Here is a 20043-nt window from a genome sequence, read left to right on the forward strand (position 1 = left end):
CAAATTTGCCTGTTATTCCAGGTGTTTCTTGACATCCTACTTTTGCATTCCAGTCCCCTGTAATGAAAAGGACATCTTTTTTGGGTGCTAGTTCTAAAAGGTCTTGTAGGTCTTCATAGAACCGTTCAACATCAGCTTCTTCAGCATTACTGGTTGGGGCATAGGCTTGGATCACCGTGATATTGAATGCTTTGCCTTGGAAGTGAACAGACATCATTCTGTCGTTTTTGAGACTGCATCCAAGTACTGCATTTTGGACTCTTTTGTTGACCATGATGGCTACTCCATTTCTTCTAAGGGATTCCTGCCCACAGTAGTAGATATAATGGTCATCTGAGTTAAATTCACCCATCCCAGTCCATTTTAGTTCGCTGATTCCTAGAATGTCAACGTTTACTCTTGCCATCTCTTGTTTGACCACTTCCAATTTGCCTTGATTCATGGACCTGACATTCCAGGTTCCTATGCAATATTGCTCTTTACATAATCGGGCCTTGCTTCTGTCACCAGTCAAATCCAGAACTGGGTATTGTTTTTGCTTTGGCTCCATCCCTTCATTCTTTCTGGAGTTATTTCTCCACTGATCTCCAGTAGCATATTGGGCACCTACCAACCTGGGGAGTTCCTCTTTCAGCATCCTATCGTTTTGCCTTTTCATACCGTTCATGGGGTTCTCAAGGCAAGAATACTGAAGTGGTTTGCCATTCCCTTCTCCAGTGGACCACATTCTGTCTGACCTCTCCACCATGATCCACCCATCTTGGGTGGCCCCACACGGCATGGCTTAGTTTCATTGATTTAGACAAGGCTGTGGTCTGTGTGATTAGATTGACTAGTTTTCTGTGATTATGGTTTCAGTGTGTTTACCCTCTGATGCCCTCTCGCAACACCTACCATCTTACTTGGGTTTCTCTTACCTTGGATGTGGGTATCTCTTCACGGCTGCTCCAGCAAAGTGCAGCCACTGCTCCTTACCTTGGACTACGGGTATCTCCTTACTGCCACCCCTCCTGACCTTGAACGTGGAGTAGCTCCTCTCGGCCCTCCTGTGCCCGCGCAGCTACTGCTCCTTGGACGTGGGGTTGCTTTGCTCGGCTGCCACCCTTTAGTGTAAGTTTATTGTTTTCCACGTTAAAAAAGCAGTACGACGCATCAGATGTTATATGCCTTTATGACCTTCGAAATGGAAAGAAAAAGTGAAGAAAAAATGTACTAATAGTTGATACAATTTGGAAAATAAAGTAGAAAGTAGAGGGACAGTAAATTGCTAGCTGTTTCTCTAGCCAGGTCAAGCTATTGTCTGCTTCTGGGTGTGGTATAGCATGCAGTGTAAGGGCATGAATTGGGCACATCTTGTTCAGATCCCTTCTCCCCCCAACCCTGCTGTTAACAGTTGGCATCCATTGGGCAGCTTCATTATCCCTCGTAGCCCTGGTTGGCTTCTTGGTTGCTGCTGCTGCTGCTAAGCGCTTCTGTCATGTCTGACTCTGTGCAACCCCATAGACGGTAGCCCACCAGGCTCCCCCATCCCTGGGATTCTCTTCTTGGTTAGGTGAGGGTAAAAATAGTTCCTAACTGGTAGGCTTGCCGTGAAGGTTAAATGAGACAAGAAGGTAAAGCAGTTAGAGTGCTTGGTAAGTGTTAGTTCCTTTTCATCTTATTCATTTCCTTTCAGTCCTTTCACTGTAAGTATAGTGTTTTTGTTTTCAGATAGTTGTGATCACACTGTTTATATATTTAATTTTATTTTCTGTGTGTTTTGCTTAACATGGTAGCCCAAGCATTTTCTAAGCTATATTCAGCTTTTCAGAAACATACATTTTAGTGGTTGCATAACAGCCAGTTGAATGGATGGATCAGAAACATCATAGCTTAGTTAACTATTTCTTTATTGTTAGCCATGGGCATTATTCCAGGTTCATTGTTTGAGATAACTCTATGTATGAACACTTTTATGTGTAAAATGTTACCCTCCTACTCCCAGTCATTGCCAGTTACAACCATTTCCTTAGGGAAAATTCTTAGAAGGGAAATTATAAAGTCAGAGGGCATGAACATTTATTAAGATTTGTGACCTATCCTGCCAAATTGGTTCCTGTAAAGTTCGCATCTACTTTTATCTTCAAGGCAATGGATGAGAGTCAGGCTGAGGGACCTGGATTTTGTTATGAAGGGCAGCTATTGAGAGTGTCAGTCAGTTTTGGAGAAACACAATCAGATGGAGTCTTAATGGATGCATCTGGCAGTCACTGGGAGTGTGGATAGGGGTGTGGCCAATGTTAGTGATGTTGTGAGACTCTGCAGCAGGGCAGCAGTGTCCTGATGGATGTGAATCTGGCCCTTACCTCACAGCACCTGTTAGTCTCATCTATAGGAGAATCTGTGGTCACAGTCTCACAATCCCACTTTCTTTTTCATAGGTTCCACACAATTTTTTAAATTTATTTTTTTCTCTTAAAAAATAAAATATAGTGATGTATAATATTAAATAAGTTAAAGGTGTACAATATAGTGATTCACAATTTTTAAAAGATATACTCCGTTTATAGTTATTGTAAAATACTGGCTCTGTTTTCATCTTGTACAATATATCCTTATAGCTGATTTTATATATAATCGTTTATATCTCTTAGCCCCCTACCTATATATTGGCCCTCCACGTTTTCCTCTCACCATGGCAACCACTAGTTTATTCTTTGTATCTGTGAGTCTGCCTCTTTTCTATTATATTCAATAGTTTGTTGTACATTTTGGATTCCATATATAAGTGATAATATACAATATTTGTCTTACTCTCTCTGACTTACTTCACTTAGCATAATACCCTCTGAGTCCATCTCCTCTGAGCTGCCAACTCCTTTGAGTTGCCACAAATGGCAAAATTCCATTCCTTTTTGTGGCTGAGTAATATTCCATTGAGTTAGACAAGGCTGTGGTCCATGTGATCAGATTGGCTAGTTTTCTATGATTATGGTTTCAGTGTGTCTGCCCTCTGATGCCCTCTCGCAACACCTACCATCTCACTTGGGTTTCTCTTACCATGGACGTGGGGTATCTCTTCACAGCTGCTCCAGCAAAGTGCAGCTGCTGCTCCTTACCTTGGATAAAGTCGCCCCTCCTGACCTTGAATGTGGAGTAGTTCATCTTGGCCCGCCTGCGCCCGCGCAGGTGCCGCTCCTTGGACATGGGGTTGCTCCTCTCAAACTAAGCAGTGCCCTGTGGGGCCAACCAAGACGGAGGGGTCATGGTAGAGAGGTCTGACAAAATGTGGTCCACTGGAGAAGGGAATGGCAAACCACTTCAGTATTCTTGCCTTGAGAACCCCGTGAACAGTATGAAAAGGCAAAATGATAGGATACTGAAGAGGTGGCAAGAATACAATGAAGAACTGTACAAAAAAGATCTTCATGACCCAGATAATCACGATGGTGTGATCACTCACCTAGAGCAAGACATCCTGGAATGTGAAGTCAAATGGGCCTTAAAAAGCATCACTACGAACAAAGCAAAATGATAGGATACTGAAAGAGGAACTCCTAGGTCGGTAGGTGCCCAATATGCTACTGGAAATCAGTGGAGAAATAACTCCAGAAAGAGTGAAAGGATGGAGCCAAAGCAAAAACAATACCCAGTTGTGGATGTGACTGGTGATACAAGCAAGGTCCAATGCTGTAAAGAGCAATATTGCATAGGAACCTGGAATGTCAGGTCCATGAATCAAGGCAAATTGGAAGTGGTCAAACAAGAGATGGCAAGAGTGAATGTCGACATTCTAGGAATCAGCGAACTAAAATGGACTGGGATGGGTGAATTTAACTCAGATGACCATTATATCTACTACTGTGGGCAGGAATCCCTTAGAAGAAATGGAGTAGCCATCATGGTCAACAAAAGAGTCCAAAATGCAGTACTTGGATGCAGTCTCAAAAACGACAGAATGATGTCTGTTCACTTCCAAGGCAAAGCATTCAATATCACGGTGATCCAAGCCTATGCCCCAACCAGTAATGCTGAAGAAGCTGATGTTGAACGGTTCTATGAAGACCTACAAGACCTTTTAGAACTAGCACCCAAAAAAGATGTCCTTTTCATTATAGGGGACTGGAATGCAAAAGTAGGATGTCAAGAAACACCTAGAATAACAGGGAAATTTGGCCTTGGAGTATGGAATGAAGCAGGGCAAAAGCTAATAGAGTTTTGCCAAGAGAATGCACTGGTCATAGCAAACACCATCTTCCAACAACACAAGAGAAGACTCTACACATGGACATCACCAGATGGTCAACACCAAAATCAGACTGATTATATTCTTTGCAGCCAAAGATGGAGAAGCTGTATAAAGTCAGCAAAAACAAGACGGGGAGCTGATTATGGCTCAGATCATGAACTCCTTATTGCCAAATTCAGACTTAAATTGAAGAAAGTAGGGAAAACCACTAGACCATTCAGGTATGACCTAATTCAAATCCCTTATGATTATACAGTGGAAGTGAGAAATAGATTTAAAGAGCTAGATCTGATAGACAGAGCGCCTGATGAACTATGGATGGAGGTTCGTGACACTGTACAGGAGACAGGGATCAAGACCATCCCCATGGAAAAGAAATGCAAAAAAGCAAAATGGCTGTCTGGGGAGGCCTTACAAATATCTGTGAAAAGAAGAGAAGCGAAAAGCAAAGGAGAAAAGGAAAGATATAAGCATCTGAATGCAGAGTTCCAAAGAATAGCAAGAAGAGATAAGAAAGCCTTCCTCAGCGACCAATGCAAAGAAACAGAGGAAAACAACAGAATGGGAAAGACTAGAGATCTCTTCAAGAAAATTAGAGATACCAAGGGAATATTTCAGGCAAAGATGGGCTCGATAAAGGACAGAAATGGTATGGACCTAACAGAAGCAGAAGATATTAAGAAGAGGTGGCAAGAATACACAGAAGAACTGTACAAAAAAGATCTTCATGACCCAGATAATCATGATGGTGTGATCACTCACCTAGAGCCAGACATCCTGGAATATGAAGTCAAGTGGGCCTTAGAAAGTATCACTACGAACAAAGCTAGTGGAGGTGATGGAATTCCAGTAGAGCTATTTCAAATCCTGAAAGATAATGCTGTGCATGAAAGTGCTGTACTCAATATGCCAGCAAATTTGGAAAACTTAGCAGTGGCCACAGGACTGGAAGAGGTCAGTTTTCATTCCAATCCCAAAGAAAGGCAATGCCAAAGAATGCTGAAACAATTTGCACTCATCTCACACGCTAGTAAAGTAATGCTCACAATTCTCCCAGCCAGGCTTCAGCAATACGTGAACCGTGAACTTCCAGATGTTCAAGCTGGTTTTAGAAGAGGCAGTGGAACCAGAGATCAAATTGCCAACATCTACTGGATCATCGAAAAAGCAAGAGAGCTCCAGAAAAACATCTATTTCTACTTTATTGACTATGCCAAAGCCTTTGACTGTGTGGATCACAATAAACTGTGGAAAATTCTGAAAGAGATGGGAATACCAGACCACCTGACCTGCCTCTTGAGAAATTTGTATGCAGGTCAGGAAGCAACAGTTAGAACTGGACATGGAACAACAGACTGGTTCCAAATAGGAAAAGGAGTACGTCAAGGCTGTATATTGTCACCCTGCTTATTTAACGTATATGCAGAGTACATCATGAGAAACACTGGGCTGGAAGAAGCACAAGCTGGAATGAAGATTGCCGGGAGAAATATCAATAATCTCAGATATGCAGATGACACCACCCTCATGGCAGAAAGTGAAGAGGAACTAAAAAGCCTCTTGATGAAAGTGAAAGAGGAATGAAAAAGTTGGCTTAAAGCTTAACATTCAGAAAACTTAGATCATGGCATCTGGTCCCATCACTTCATGGGAAATCGATGGGGAAACAGTGGAAACAGTGTCAGACTTTATTTTGGGGGGCTTCCAAATCACTTCAGACGGTGATTGCATCCATGAAATTTAAGATGCTTACTCCTTGGAAGGAAAGTTATGACCAACCTAGATAGCATATTAAAAAGCGAGATATTACTTTGCCAACAAAGGTCCGTCAAGTAAAGGCTATGGTTTTTCCAGTGGACATGTATGGATGTGAGAGTTAGACTGTGAATGAAGCTGAGCACTGAAGAATTGATGCTTTTGAACTGTGGTGTTTGAGAAGACTCTTGAGAGTCCCTTGGACTGCAGGGAGATCCAACCAGTCCATCCTAAAGGAGACCAGTCCTGGGTGTTCATTGGAAGGACTGATGCTGAGGCTGAAACTCCAGTACTTTGGCCACCTCAAGAGATTTGACTCATTGGAAAAGACCCTGATGCTGGGAGGGATGGGGGGCAGGAGGAGAAGGTGATGACAGAGGATGAAATTGCTGGATGGCATCACTGACTCGATACACATGAGTTTGGGTGAACTCCAGGAGTTGGTGATGGATAGGGAGGCTGGGCATGCTGCGATTCATGGGGTCGCAAAGAGTCGGACACGACCAAGCGACCGAACTGTACTGATATATATCGTATCTAATTTATCTGTTGATGAACACAAGTTGTTTCCACATCTTGGCAGTAATAAATAATGCTGCTATTGGGGTGCATGTATATTTTCTAATTTGTGATTTTGTATTTTTCAGATCTATACCCAGGAGTGAAAGTGAAATTCCTAGGTCATATGTTAGATAGTTTTAGGGTTTCCCAGGTGCTAGTGGTAAAGAATCTGCCTCCCAAAGCAGGAGACATAAGAGACTGTGAGTTTGATCCCTGGGTTGGGAAGATCCCTGGAGCAGGGCATGGCAACTCACTTAGGTATTCTTGCCTGGAAAATCCCATGAAAGAGGAACCTGGGGGGCTATAGTCCATGGGGTTGCAGAGTCAGACATGACCGAAGTGACTTAAGACACACATGCACACGCATGGTAATTCTATTTTTTGTTTTTTTGAGAAACTGTGTTCCACAGTGGCTGCACCAATTTACATTCACACCAACAGTGTATGAAGGTTCCCTTTTCTCTCAGAATCGTGCTTTCTTAGTGTTTTGCTCCACCTGTGTGAATTTATGCCTTTTCGGTCTCACATAAGTAGCTTGATGTTGTTTCCCTCCCCTGTGATCAAAATGACAAGGCCTCTTTATATCTTTACAGATCACAGATCAATATAGTGAATTAGTCTATGAGCCCTGGTATCATTGCCTGCACTGGGCTGCCAACCCTACCACTTATTATGTGTGACTCTGGGCCTCAGTTTTCCAGTCTGGAAACGGTACCAACCTCATAGATTAATCAAAACAAAGTATATACAGCAAAGTGCTGCAGGTTTGATATTATTCTTACCTGTTTTCCTCTTTTTAAGTTAAAGGCTCTGGTGGAAGGAGACTAATTCAGCCTCACCACTTTTCTTCCCTCTAACACACAGCAAGGGCATAAGGATTAGGGAGCAATACCAGGAAGTCCGCTTTGCCAAAATATGTGCCCACATGAAACTGTGGGAAAGGGAGGGGAGGAGGTTGGGGAGTGATCATTAACCGACCATCCTGGGATGCAGAAGTTTCAGTGCTAAGACCTGGACAAGTCTTCAGCAACCTGGGTGGTTGGTCACCCTAAGTAGCATGATGGTACTAGGTGACAGCATCTGGTAAAATTTCCGAAGCAAGACAGAACCAGAATCTGGAATATTTGAGAAGGGTTTCTATTCCTTTAATTGTTGCCTGTGTGCTAAGTGGCTTCAGTCGTGTTCGACTCTTTGTGACCCTGTGGACTGTAGCCTGCCAAGCTCCTCTGTCCATGGGGTTCTCCAGGCAGGAATACTGAACTGGGTTGCCACGTCCTCTGCCAGCGAATCTTCCTGATCTAGGGACTGAACCCATGTCTCCTATGGCTCCTGCACTGCAGCCGGATTCTTTACCACTGAGCCGCTGGGGAGGCCTCATTCCTTTAATTGCTGGGCAAAACCATTTGGAAGTTCCTGCCACCTGAACTTAAACGTGCTGCCGCTAACGAGTCCCACCTGTGCTGGGGGGTGGGGTGGGAGAGAGAAGTGCTTCCGGGAGACAGGGACAGACCCATTCAGTAGCTCCCAGATTCCATGCGCGAGAGGGGGATGAGTGTCCAGGAGTGATGGCTGTGTGGAATCCGCGTTTTCCAGTCCTGGCCGGTTTTCTGCTCTCGTGAAGCCTTCTTTCTTGGCGGGAAAAGGGGTCCGCAGCCCATAGTGGACGACTGAGGGGATGAGGGTTGGTTCCCTCTTTCACCCAGGTACCTTCCGATTTTCTGGGTCTCTGTATGAACAGTACCCGCAAGACAGAGCGAGCTAAGCGAGGGGAAAGTGGCCTCGCCTAGGCTGCAGGCCAGTGCATGGGGTGGTCAGTAGTTGCTGTTTCCTCTTTCAGCCCTTTCAAAGCATTTTTAAATCGGATTAGCTTTTTGACAAACACTTGAAGGTTTGCTCTCCTCTGAGAGGCTGAAAGGGCTGAGGAAGAGCCTTCATCTGTTTACTTTTTTCCTTTATGTGGAAACTTACTTGGGCCTGTTCTACAACCAGCTCCCCTCCCCGCCCTCCAAGCTAGCCGCTGGAACTCACCAGCCACTAGGGCGTGGGCCTCCCTGCGTGGCTTTCTGGCCTAATGAGCTCTCCTTCCTCCCAGGCTCGCTGCTTTGAGCAGTAGAGCGCAATAGGGCTCGGGCAGCTCACTCTGCTCCTCGCTGGCCTTCTAATTTTGTGGGGAGCGGAGAAGTGAGCTGAGAGGGGCTGGCCTGTGGAATCCATCACCCTCTTGCAGGGCAGCCAACAGAAATGGCGTCTTTGGTGGGGGCTGGGCGTAGAGGGGCAGAGAAAGTCAGGAAGATGGGGACAAAGGAAGATGGGGACAAAGCTGGGCTTGGTTTTTTTAATTTGTTTTATTTTTACTTTATTATTGGAGTAATTGCCCTGGCTCAAAAAGATCCCCTGGAGGAGGGCATGGCAACCCACACCAGTATTCTTGCATGGAAAATCCCATGGACAGAGGAGCCTGGCAGCTACAATCCATAGGGTCTCAAAGAGTCAGACAAGACTGAAGCAACTTAGCAGGCGCACATGATTGCTTTTACAATGTTATGTTAGTTTCTGCTGTACAGTGAAGTGAATCAGCTATAAGTACACTAGATGGATTCCCTCTTGAGCCTCCTTCCTGCATCCCCCCATCCCGCTGCTCTAGGTCATCACACAGCACTGAGCTGAGCTCCCTGTGCTACACAGCAGCTTCCTACTAGCTAGCCATTTTATACACCGTAGTATATATATGTCAATCCAGGTCTCCCAATTTGTTCCACCCTCCCCTTCCACTCCTGTGTCTGCACGTTCATTCTTTGGGCTTGGTTTTAGAGAGCAGAGAGCTGATCCCAAGAGGGCTTCTCTTCCTCTTCCCCTTAAAAAAAATTTTTTTTGACTGTTTTGTGTGGCATGTGGGATAGAGCAAGGAGAGAATAATGGAGATGGTTTCTATGAGCAAGGCCCATCTAGGGGGGTGATTTTAAGGCAGAAATTTATATCATGTGAAGGAGCCAGAATTTCAAACACCCAGAAGAACGTGGTCTGGGTAGGGGCAACAGCAAGTGCAAAGTCCCTGGGACATATTGAGGAACAGCAGGGAGGAGGTAGCACGCCAGGGTAGAGCACACAGGGTCTTGTTGGTTGTGATAAGAAGGGGTGAGAGTGCAGGAAGGAAGGATAATTTGGAGCACATGCCAAGATGCATGAGGGAACTCGGGTCAGGGAGGGCAGAAAGGAGTGTTTCTGAAATCCTAGGTGTATGATGTGGGAAAAACATAGGTGGCTGTGGGGCCAGAGTAGAGGAACCTGGAGGTCCAGAGAGGGATGGGCAGATCAAGCAGATCCTTTGCCATCTCAGTCAGGGTTTCTCAGTCATTTAAATGAGAGCTCTGCCCTTGTAAAAATTGGGTAATTCAGGGAGGAAGCCCTCTTCACTTAATTTGAAGGAGAACTACAGAAGCTGGGAAGAAGGGTTGGTGGGACTGGCGTTGCCCAGTCGGCTCCCCTTCCTATAAATAGCGCTCTCGCTGTCTTGGAAAGGCATTGGTAGGATTGTAGCAGCTACTGGGGAACCTCCTTCCTGTTGGAATGCGCTGGCCTTGGCTGCGCGTGTTCATCTGCGCCTGTGTCGTCCCTGGAAGCAGGACATGAGGGCGCAGGAGAAGTGCAGACCAGTGAGCCCACTCATTTTACCTTCCTGGGTGGCCCACTTGCTGAAGGAGGAAATGGCGACTCACTCCAGTATTCTTGCCTGGAGAATCCAATGGACAGAGGAGCCTAGCGGGCTACAGTTCATGGGGTTGCAAAGAGTCGGACACAACTGAGCAACTGAGCACGTGGCCTACTTCCTCGGGGGGTCCTGGCTTCCCTTTGGCAGGTCATCAGCTAAGAAATCTGCAGAAGTTATTGGGGAGGCTTAGAGCAAATCTTTTGTGCCAGAGGGGTTGGTGGTGTGGTGTGGAGGGGTGGGGGCTCCTTGGCTAAACCAGGATGCACTTTGCTAGCCGTGAGCCCTGCTGAGCACCTGAGGTTTTGGGGGAGAGGGGGAAATGGGATTGGGCGGCCAGGGTAATTTGGCCATATGTGAGTTAAAAAACAGATGAAAACCCACAGAGTAACCAGACATTCTTCTCTTAGCATGCAAGATCCTGCCTAATATTGGAAGAGGAAGGAGTATTTTTCTTGCTTTTTAGACATTACATCCTGTGAGGGGAAGATTTGGAACAGATGGGGGCCAGGGGACCCCATTGTATTTGCTTGTTTCCCCCTCCCTTCCTCCCACAGCCAGAAGTGTTTCTTTTTTTAGCTAGTGAAGTTGACTCAGGAAAAAAAATTTAAGTCCTATAAAGTAGGAAAGTGAGATATAAAGGGTCAGGAAGAAAAATCCACAAAATTCCAGAAAGAATTTACTTTACCTTGTAAGGCCTTCTTCTATGTCTAAAGACAGATAATTACCTCAAAATTTCATTTTAGGTTTAATGGCTGCTCCAGTGACATCTGCATTAATGAGGGGGAAAAGAAAAAGGATCCCTCATTGATGGAGAAAGAGTCCCCCTGGGTAGTGAAAGGTAAGGCATGTTTCTGAAATCCCACACAGTGTGGGAACAACAAAGTGGGTAATGTCTTATGGGAGCTGTTTAAGTATTTGCATGGCTTTCACCACCACTTGTGTTCTGTAGGACGGGTTGCCTGAGAGCAGACCATAGGAGAGGTGATGTAAAGTGGGCCGTGATGGATTTGATTGGCTGCCAGGGGAGGGTCCCCAGTAGAGTGATGTCTCTGGCATGGCTGCAGGCAGCTGGACAGCTGGTAGGATGTTAGCCCCCAAACCGCAGCTGGTCCTTGATGCTCATGAAAGTCCAGAGCAGGACTCGTCTTCTTCTGGAGAGTGGAATGGGGCTCTGCCAGTGGGGTTGGATGGCGGTAGGCAGCTGGGGTGAGGCAGCTGAACTGCTTGGCCACCGTTGTATCTGACTCCCAAAGGGACTGTGGGCTGATTGCATGTGAAAAGAAGGCAGGCGGGAAAGGGAGCAGCCTTTGTGTTTCCTTCTGTCCTTCCTTTCTAGCTCATTGAAGCCTGTGTTGGACTGGTCTTTTCCTTCTTGGGAGAGGATTTTGTGCTCTGGGGTCTGCTGGAAGAGATGGATTACTATCTCATGATATGGAGAGCCATGTCTGGGGGCGGAAGGGGCTAGGAAGTTGGGTTCCTCCTCATCTGGTGAGATACATGCGAGCTTCTGCCAGAAAAGCACAGCTTAAAAAAGTCACATGACAAGAGAGAAATAAAGCCTAGTGCCTAGGTAGGATGGGCTCCCTCGTCTTGATCCTCAATCTTCTGAAACAAGACGTTATAACTAGATACAGTGCAGTAGGAATGCTAGGTTCACCTTCCCTCTGTTGTTAAAATCCCCAGGTGTTACCTGGTTGTTGGAAAGGATGCTGGAAGCACAGCAGGCATTGCCTGAGTACCGTTACCTCCTGGGCACTGCATTTAGGACTTCAGGGGACATGTTAGTGAAGGAAGTAAAGGGCCCATTCCCACAGAACCCAAATGAAAATGTAAGGGCATTTCACTCTATAGTGGCATCACCAGGGTCAGGCAGGCATCCACAGGAGAGACCAGATGAGTTCATTTTGCAGAAGAAATTGAGCACCCACTCTTCAGGAGGCCCTGTGGGTGCCTGCAGTGGAGGACAGAACACACCCAGCCCCCACCTCCTTAGAGCTGCTGTCTGCTCAGGTAGATGGACTTGTAAGACATCCTTGAGCTACAGACTGTGAGCAGTGCTGCAGCAGAGCACCTGAAGGGTGCTGTGGGCCCTTCATGAAGATTTGGGGAACAGAGAATATTGTTCAAGTTAATACACGGGAAGAAGAGCTAACAATAGCGTGATAATTCTTAGCTGGCCTGGTAAGGTCCTCTGGTTCTGACATTGTTTTTTATGTACCCTCTTTTAACTCTGGAAAGTACTCAGTTAAGATGGTGAATTGCATGGCACCCTACTATGTGCCGAGCAGTGCTGCAAGAGCCTCCTCTTCAGCATTGTGCTGGCTCATAGTGAGTACTCAAAACTGAGCAATTTGCTAGTCACTTACCTCAAGTCAAAGCCTTACAGTGGCTTTAATCAGAATGACATCGATTGTTGATTAAACAAGAAATCTGGAGACTGCATTGGATCCAGTGGTTAAGATTTTGCTCCCCAATGCAGGGGGTGTGGATTCCAACCCTGGTTGAGGAGCTAGGGTCCCACATGCCTTATGGCCAAAAAACCAAAACATAAAACATAGAAGCAATATTGTAATGAATTCAATAAGAACTTTAAAAATGGCCTACATCAAAAAAATCTTAAAAAAAATAACCAACCAACAAATCTGGGATTGGTGGGCCTAAGGTTGGCAGTGGCTGGCCAGTGACCAAAAGGACGAAGATTCTTCCTGCTCTGAATTTCTCATGACGTTCAGCCTTCCTGAATTTCTCATTTTGCAAGAACGTGTTGTATTTGTGCTGAGAGGAAGGGTTTGACAAGCTCATTGTCTGCTCTCAAGTGCTCCCAACACTCTACAGCAGTGTTTGTCTTTGTCTCTTCAGCTGGCCAAAGCACATCTACCAACCTTCTCCGTTGGATGCAGTTACCTTTTGTTTTCAAGACCTAGGGCAAGAGGTGTGAAGTATTTCTTTGGGACCTGAACTGTGTTAGTCTTCAAAGCAGATGTTGAGGGTTATGGATGATGCTGTGTGACTCTGAGGGATGGGGTGCCAATGTGTTGTTTAACTTGTACCTGTGGTCTGTGATCAATGGGACCCTCCTCCCATTGGGGCCCTGAGCAGGGGGTTCTCTTGCCTGGTTCTAAAAGACTAGTGTCGTATTTTCCAAGAGTCCTCTGTAGATTTCCTCTTACATTGCATTGGCCAGAATTAATCACGGGCAAAAAGAAGGCAGGTTTCTATAAGTTATACCAATCATGATGGGTTCACTGGAATGAGCATGTGGCCCCTGAACAGATTTGGGGTTCTGTTAGGAAGGAGCGGAGATGGTTTGGTACCTAACCAATGACGTCCTCTCAATTATCACTCCTCCTTTCCTGAAGGGTTAAAAGCACACACCCGTGAAGTGGGGAGACCGTGGCTGGAACCCAGGGAACCCGAGTGTACTGGCCCCCTCTCCACTGCTGACTGCTGTGGCTGGTGAGTCGGCTAGCTCTGCTGGGGAGTGAGGACGTAAACGGGGTGGAAGGGGCGCTGGGCAGAGGAAGCAGGCTGTGCAGAAGCCTGGAGGGAGGCCAGAGACGGTGTGGTCTGGCTGAGGATTGAGGTATATTGAGAGAACCTTGGTCTATCCTTTGAGAGGCGGCCTTGAGGGATGGGGCTGCTGGGTGCAAACAGAAGGGGCAAGACTGGGAACAGGCCGGGCTGGGAGGCTGTTGGGATTCCAGTAGTGGGGAGAGAGCAGTAAGTGAAACAGGGGAGAGAATATATGTAATCAAGAGACACTTAGAGAACAGAACTGATAGGATTTCTATATCAGAGAGAAGGAGGAAGAAGAGCCAAGGTTGAAACCTGAGTTTGTGACTTGGAAATGGATTAATGGATGTGCCAGTCACATATGGAAAATAGGAGGTGATGCCAGGGGTGAGGGAGGTTGGGAATATGAGTCCACTCTTTCCTGGTTTAGTTTGATTTTGGACATGTTGAGTTCAAGGAGGTAACAGTGGAGCTGCCTTGTATTCATTAGAATCTGAAGCTCAGGAGAGAAGTGTAGAGAGATGAGGACTTCTTCCTCATGTAGACCCTATGGTTTCCACTGAGGGTGAGCATGGACTGTGTCCATGGAGAGTCCGGGACAGAGAGTCAGGATCCCAGTGTATATGGAGAGGGGGCCAACAGTGAAGAAGCTGCCTCCAATAGAGTAAGCCAGGAAATTTGGTGTCACTGAAGCCAAGCCAAGAGAGCTTTAAGATGGAGAGAAAGATGGCACTTGAGAATTGAATGCCGAGAAGGTCACTGATGATTGTAGCAAGAGCAGTGTCCTTGAGTTCAGGAGGAGACGGCCAGGGAGTGGGGAGTTGACTGGACATGGGGAGGTGAGGAAGTCGAGGGAAGGTGATACATCATTCAAAGTATCTGAACACGGAGGGAAGGGTAGTAGTATGGGAGGATCCAGGGAAGGTTTAACAAACTGGGGAAGACTGGAGCATGTTGAACTGCAGGAGAAAAGTAGACCTCTGGGAGACCAGAAGTTGAAGATGCAGAGAGGAGAAGGGGAATACATGGTACAAAAAACTGAGTAGGCAGGAGTGCGTTGGATCCAGGGCTGAGGCGGAGACTGTCTGCGTGGGTGAGGAAGCAGCTGTGGAGAGTGTAGTACGGAGAGGCTGATACTTGTTTCCTCTGTAAAGTAGCTGGAAGAGAGGCCCAGGTAGGTCCCATGCAGTATCTGGGACATACTTTCATTAAAAAATACTCATGGTGTATCTGAAATTCAAGGTTAACCCATTTTATCTGGCAGTCCCTTCTGGGACTGGCAAAGGATGTAGCTGGTCCTGCTGGGAAGACATAGGACCCAGTGTATATGGGTAGCAAGTGGTGTCGCAGGCAGGCTCCAAGGAGCTTGCTCTGTGAAGTGTCAGAGCAGGGGAGGTGGTGGGTGTGGAGGTGGGATTTGCTGTGGCTCTTACTGGGAGGCTCTGGAAAGGTCTCCAGCAGGACCCAGCCTCTTGTGTGTTGGTGTGGAGAAGGCAGAGGGTGTGGGGTGTCTGGATTAGACAGTTAGCCATCTCACTTGGGTGAAACACAAAGGTTTCATCACCCTTGTCTGTGAGGCCCTGCCCTCCTTCCCACCTCATCTCCTGTCCTCTCCATGATTGTGATCCCTGCAGCCTCTGGGCAGCTTGCTGTTCCTCAAACACCCCAAGCCCATTTAGATCTCAGGCCTCTGCTCCGGTGATTCCTTCTGTCTGGAACGTGGTAAGGTGTCTGCCTTGCCTGCTGTGCGTCCCTCGGAGGCTCTTCTTGATCCTTTATTGCAGGGGCACCACCCCCTCCATGTGCCAGCCTGCTCTGTTTAGATTCATGTCATTTCTTACTTCCTGATGAACTGTGTGTGTTTATCCATTTTTGGTTTCTTACCATTAAAATGAAAGTGCCACGAGAATAAAGTAAAAATGTTATTTTGCTCTTGGATGTAACCCATGTTCCTGGGTACATATAGGAAATTTACGCATTTGGGGTATGGGGTGTGTGTGTGTTGGGGGGGGTGTATCAATGATCAGCAATAAAAGGAGTGAACTACTTGACACGTGCACCGACATAGATGAATCTCAAGTGTGTTCTAAGTGAAAGAAAGTGAGTAAAGTTGCTCAGTTGTGTCCGACTCTTTGCGATCCCATGGACTGTATCCTACCAGGCTCCTCCATCCATGGAATTTTCCAGGCAATAGTACTGGAGTGGGTTGCTCCCAGACTTAAAAGGCTGCACATTGAAGAACTTTATGATATTCTGGAAATATAACTTCATGGTACTCAGGTACAAGGCTTCAGAGCAAATCAGTGGTTGCTAGGGGCTGGGAGTGGGGGATATGGAAATGTTCTATATCCTGATTGTGGTGGTGGTCACACATAGCTGTGTGCATTCACTAACATTGGTAGAACTCTTTACTAAAAGGGGTGAATCTTACTATATGTAACTCATACCTCAAATGTGAGTTAAAAAAAATGCATTCTCACTTAGATTGTTGTTGTAGTCTGAATGTAGACTAATAATTCATTTTGCCTTGGTGGCAAAGTAACCCCAGCTTGATGGTGTCATTCATGCCTACCACTGCCAGTGAATGCCTGTGCCAAGAAACTAACGTGTTCTTAAAGTGGGAGAGATTCATTAAGGTGGAACTGTTTTTTTTCCTTTCCAGCAGCTCCCACTCCCTTCTAGGAAGAGAATACCTTTTCCATGTGACTGGAAGGCACTCCTTTGCCCTGTGTCCCTAGGAGTAGGCTGTTGAATGTAGCCAGTTGAGTCCTTCCCGGCACTTCTCTCCCAGAGCTCTTGGGGAAGATGATGTACTTTTGCTGCGATTGATAGGGTATAAATATAAGCCTGTTGGTGAATATCTTTTTTATTGAAAAATTTCTTCCACTCAAGGCAATTTATTGGTTCTGTTGGTGAATATCTTGGTCATTAAATGGAGAAAGTCAGACAAATAGAGCCCTGATGTTTGAACACCTAGATCCAGTCATGCCTGAAGCTATATGTGTGCTCCGGACAACCCAGTAACGTGAGCTAATGAATTCCATTTTTCTCCACTTAAGCCATCCCATGTCAACTTTGGTGGCTTCTATTAATCATGGCTGAGTGATTTCTGACTCATATGCTGAAAATAAGAAGTTCTTGATCTATGAACTCTTCCGGTCGGTGGTGGCTTATTAGTTCTGTGTTCCTTACCAGGACCTCCTGTTGTAAAACAACTCATGCACATGGTTACTGTGGTGCCTGGCCATAGTGACGGTTTCAGTCGGTGTGCTTCCCCTCACAGAATTATTAGGTGGCTTGGGATGTCATCTGGCCAGGTTGCCCCTGGTTAAGTCAGGCTGCCTTGCTGTCTACTGATGATACACTAGGATTTGAAATTCTCTGAGTCCCAGCCCTTGCTGGGTATTATTGAGATTTTAGGAACTTGCTAATTGACATGTGGGGAAAGCTCTCTCATTTTTATTTTAATTATGTCCTTTTTCTTGTTACCAGTAAGGAGTCTCATTCCGCCCCCTCGCCCCTAGAATTAAGTTATTGCATGTTTTTGTGAATTGCTCAGGTCCTTCATTCATTTTCCAGTTGAGGTTCTTGTATTTTTCTTACTGACTTATGAGGATTCTGTTTACAGTGAGATTATTAGCCCTTTGTGGGAACTGATACATTTCTAAGAGCGTGGTGAAATCCCTTAATAACGGATCTTTTATCAAGGTCAAGGCAGAAGTCTTGATTCTGGTGGGAGTGGGGTAGAATCTGATTATGTCCACCAGCTTCCCCACACATAAATCCAGAACAGAGTGTGTCTCTCTATGTTATAATGTCTCAGTGCAGCCAGGCTGTACTGTTATTTCACAGACAGTTATCCTTAGCCCAGAGATGGGGAAATGGCTCAACCGGGCAGAGCTGGCTACAGACAGAGCTGAGGCTCCCCATGTGTGCTCAGATGACCACTTTGCATCACTTGGAACGTCTCCATCTCTTCCCCCAGGTTTTCAGACCCTCCCTGGAGGCAGTGGGGCCTAGATGATGTATGTTTTAATTTTTATTTATTTATTTTTTTGATGTATGTTTTTATACTAGCCACTCTACTAGAAGACAAAATCTGTTTGAAAACCTGTGTTACGGGTTTTTCCAGAATTGGTAACTTTTTGGAATCCACCTGTTCTCCTTGCCCTCAGCACTTAATGTTTGGATTTCTCAGTCTGCAGCTTCCTTTGTATCATGCGTTCACTGGGTCCAAAAGACCCCCCCACCTGACTTGAGGCAGGCTCCCCAAGAGTGGTCCCTCCTCATGCATTTCTTCAGGTCACTAAGGATGTGGACTCTCTCCCTCTCTTAAAGGTTTTTTCATTTAAATATGTGCATACATTTTTTTCTTCTGCTGCTCTTTCTTCCTAAAAGAATGAAGTTAGAGGCTTTGGTTGCTAAATTTAGCTCTTGCTGACGCACTGGCCTTCGGCAGCAGTCTCCTCCTGTCTCCGTGTTTCTCTTAGTCTCGCTTTGGGTAGACGAACACCATCACATCCTACATAATGTTTAGCTCTGAGGCGTTTCCAGATGGGGAATGCATTTCTGTTTTTTCGTGTTCTCTGCGTGCATAGACGGCTGGAAAGTGGTGGGCTGGCAGCCAGCCTGAGAGAGGCAAAGATCCATAGGGCAGGGAAGCAGCTCCTTGGTTGTTGGAGGTTTGCTCGTGCTGAGCAGAAGAGAAAGGTTACTTGCAGGAGATCTGGGATGGGATTTGACTGAGACATGACTGGAGAATTTTCAGGAAGGGAGGCCCTCCTACTTGAAGCAAGCCTTAGGGTAGTTAAAGAAAAAATTATTTTGATGCTTGTTAGAATAATAAAGAATGTTTTATTCAGGGGTATTGCACTAGGGGTACTGCAGTATCAGGTTGAACTCTGAACACAACGACAGGTGGGGATTTAGCCCCAAGCAGCAGGATGAAGGCCTCAGTGGATGGAAAATTACTAAGAGGAGGCATCCAGGGTAGGGGATGCTTACTAAACTGATCTAACAGAATTCTTGCTAAAGGCAGGCCAAGGACTGACACATCAAAGGTGGGAGATGTCTCTGAAGTGACTTAGCAGGATTCTTGCGAAGACTGGGCTATGTAGGCCTGCCTAGGAAGGCCAAGGTCAGGGCCCTTTGAGAAGAGGGCTCTGGGCTCAGAGAAGCCAGCAAAAGTTTGATCAAGGGGAGAGTCTTTGTCGCCCATCCTCTTGTTCAAGGACAGAGGGTGCATTCTTCTTTTGAACGGGTGTAAGTTCATTTCTTGCTCAGTCACCCTTCGTTCATGCAGGACCAGCTGAACCATCTGTTGGCCTCATGCAGTGGAGGGTGTTTGCTGGATAGTGTGAACTGTCAGGCATTTAAATGAGCGAGTTCACGATCTGCTGTGGTGATGAGTCTTTTGAAGTTTTTATCACATTGTAGTCTGGCTTCAGCTTGTGAGACTTCTTTAGATCTGGAGGGGAAGGTCAGCCACCACCAGCTTGGACTTCCGATAAGGAACTGGGTGGTCAGGTTGTAGTTCTCAAGGAATCCATGCCAGGAGGGTGGGAAAAAGTGGGAAACTAGAAGAATGGAGAATTTGGTGAGGACAGAAATGTCTAAGATGGCAGGATCCAATCCAATTTACAGGGGGGTAACAAAGTAAAAATTGCAATTTACCAAGAGGTGAAAACTATGTCAATGACAAAGAGCAGGACCAGAATTGGATACCCATAAGGGTGTGCTGACGACTGAGCTACGTCATTTTCACTTTTCACTTTCATGCACTGGAGAAGGAAATGGTGACCCACTCGAGTGTTCTTGCCTGGAGAATCCCAGGGACGGGGGAGCCTGGTGGGCTGCCGTCTGTGGGGTTGCACAGCGTCAGACATGACTGAAGTGACTTAGCAGCACGGGTGTGCTATAGTTTTTTACTGAAACATAGCATTTCTCTCTACCGTGTTGCTGGTCACTGGGTGGGTGTGTTAATGTCAACCTTGAAGTGGCCTGGGGTCAGGCAGGCTGGGGTCAAATCCCTGAACCAGATGAGAGATGTCAAGCAAGTTGGTTGCCTTCCTAGTTGTCTGTTTCCTGGGTTACGAAATAGGATGCAATGATGAGCTAACATTTATTGAGTGTTTCTCACGGGCCAGGTACTGCTGTAAGCATTTGACGTGTTTCACCTCTTTGACTAATAACTGAAGGCAGGTAAATGACCATCTCTTCCATAGAAAAGTAAACTGAGACTTTAACAAATCATATAACTTGTCCACAGATGATGCTG

General features: G+C 46.1%; 1 protein-coding gene across 2 annotated transcripts in view; it reads left to right on the plus strand.

The window, feature by feature from the left end:
* The window catches only part of LOC100847454 (uncharacterized), a 341605-nt gene that overhangs the window by 58703 nt on the left and 262859 nt on the right, over positions 1-20043 (plus strand). For both annotated transcript variants that reach the window (XR_807886.4, XM_010807410.4), the window contains exons 4-5: positions 10997-11091; positions 13613-13709. Coding sequence is in view for 1 of the 2 variants with exons in the window: in XM_010807410.4 (XP_010805712.1) it covers positions 10997-11091; positions 13613-13709 (192 nt within the window). In the remaining variant the exon portion in view is untranslated. The remainder of the gene's footprint in view (positions 1-10996; positions 11092-13612; positions 13710-20043) is intronic.

The sequence above is a fragment of the Bos taurus genome, chromosome 7 (genome assembly GCF_002263795.3).
Source record: "Bos taurus isolate L1 Dominette 01449 registration number 42190680 breed Hereford chromosome 7, ARS-UCD2.0, whole genome shotgun sequence".
Lineage (NCBI taxonomy): Eukaryota > Metazoa > Chordata > Mammalia > Artiodactyla > Bovidae > Bos > Bos taurus.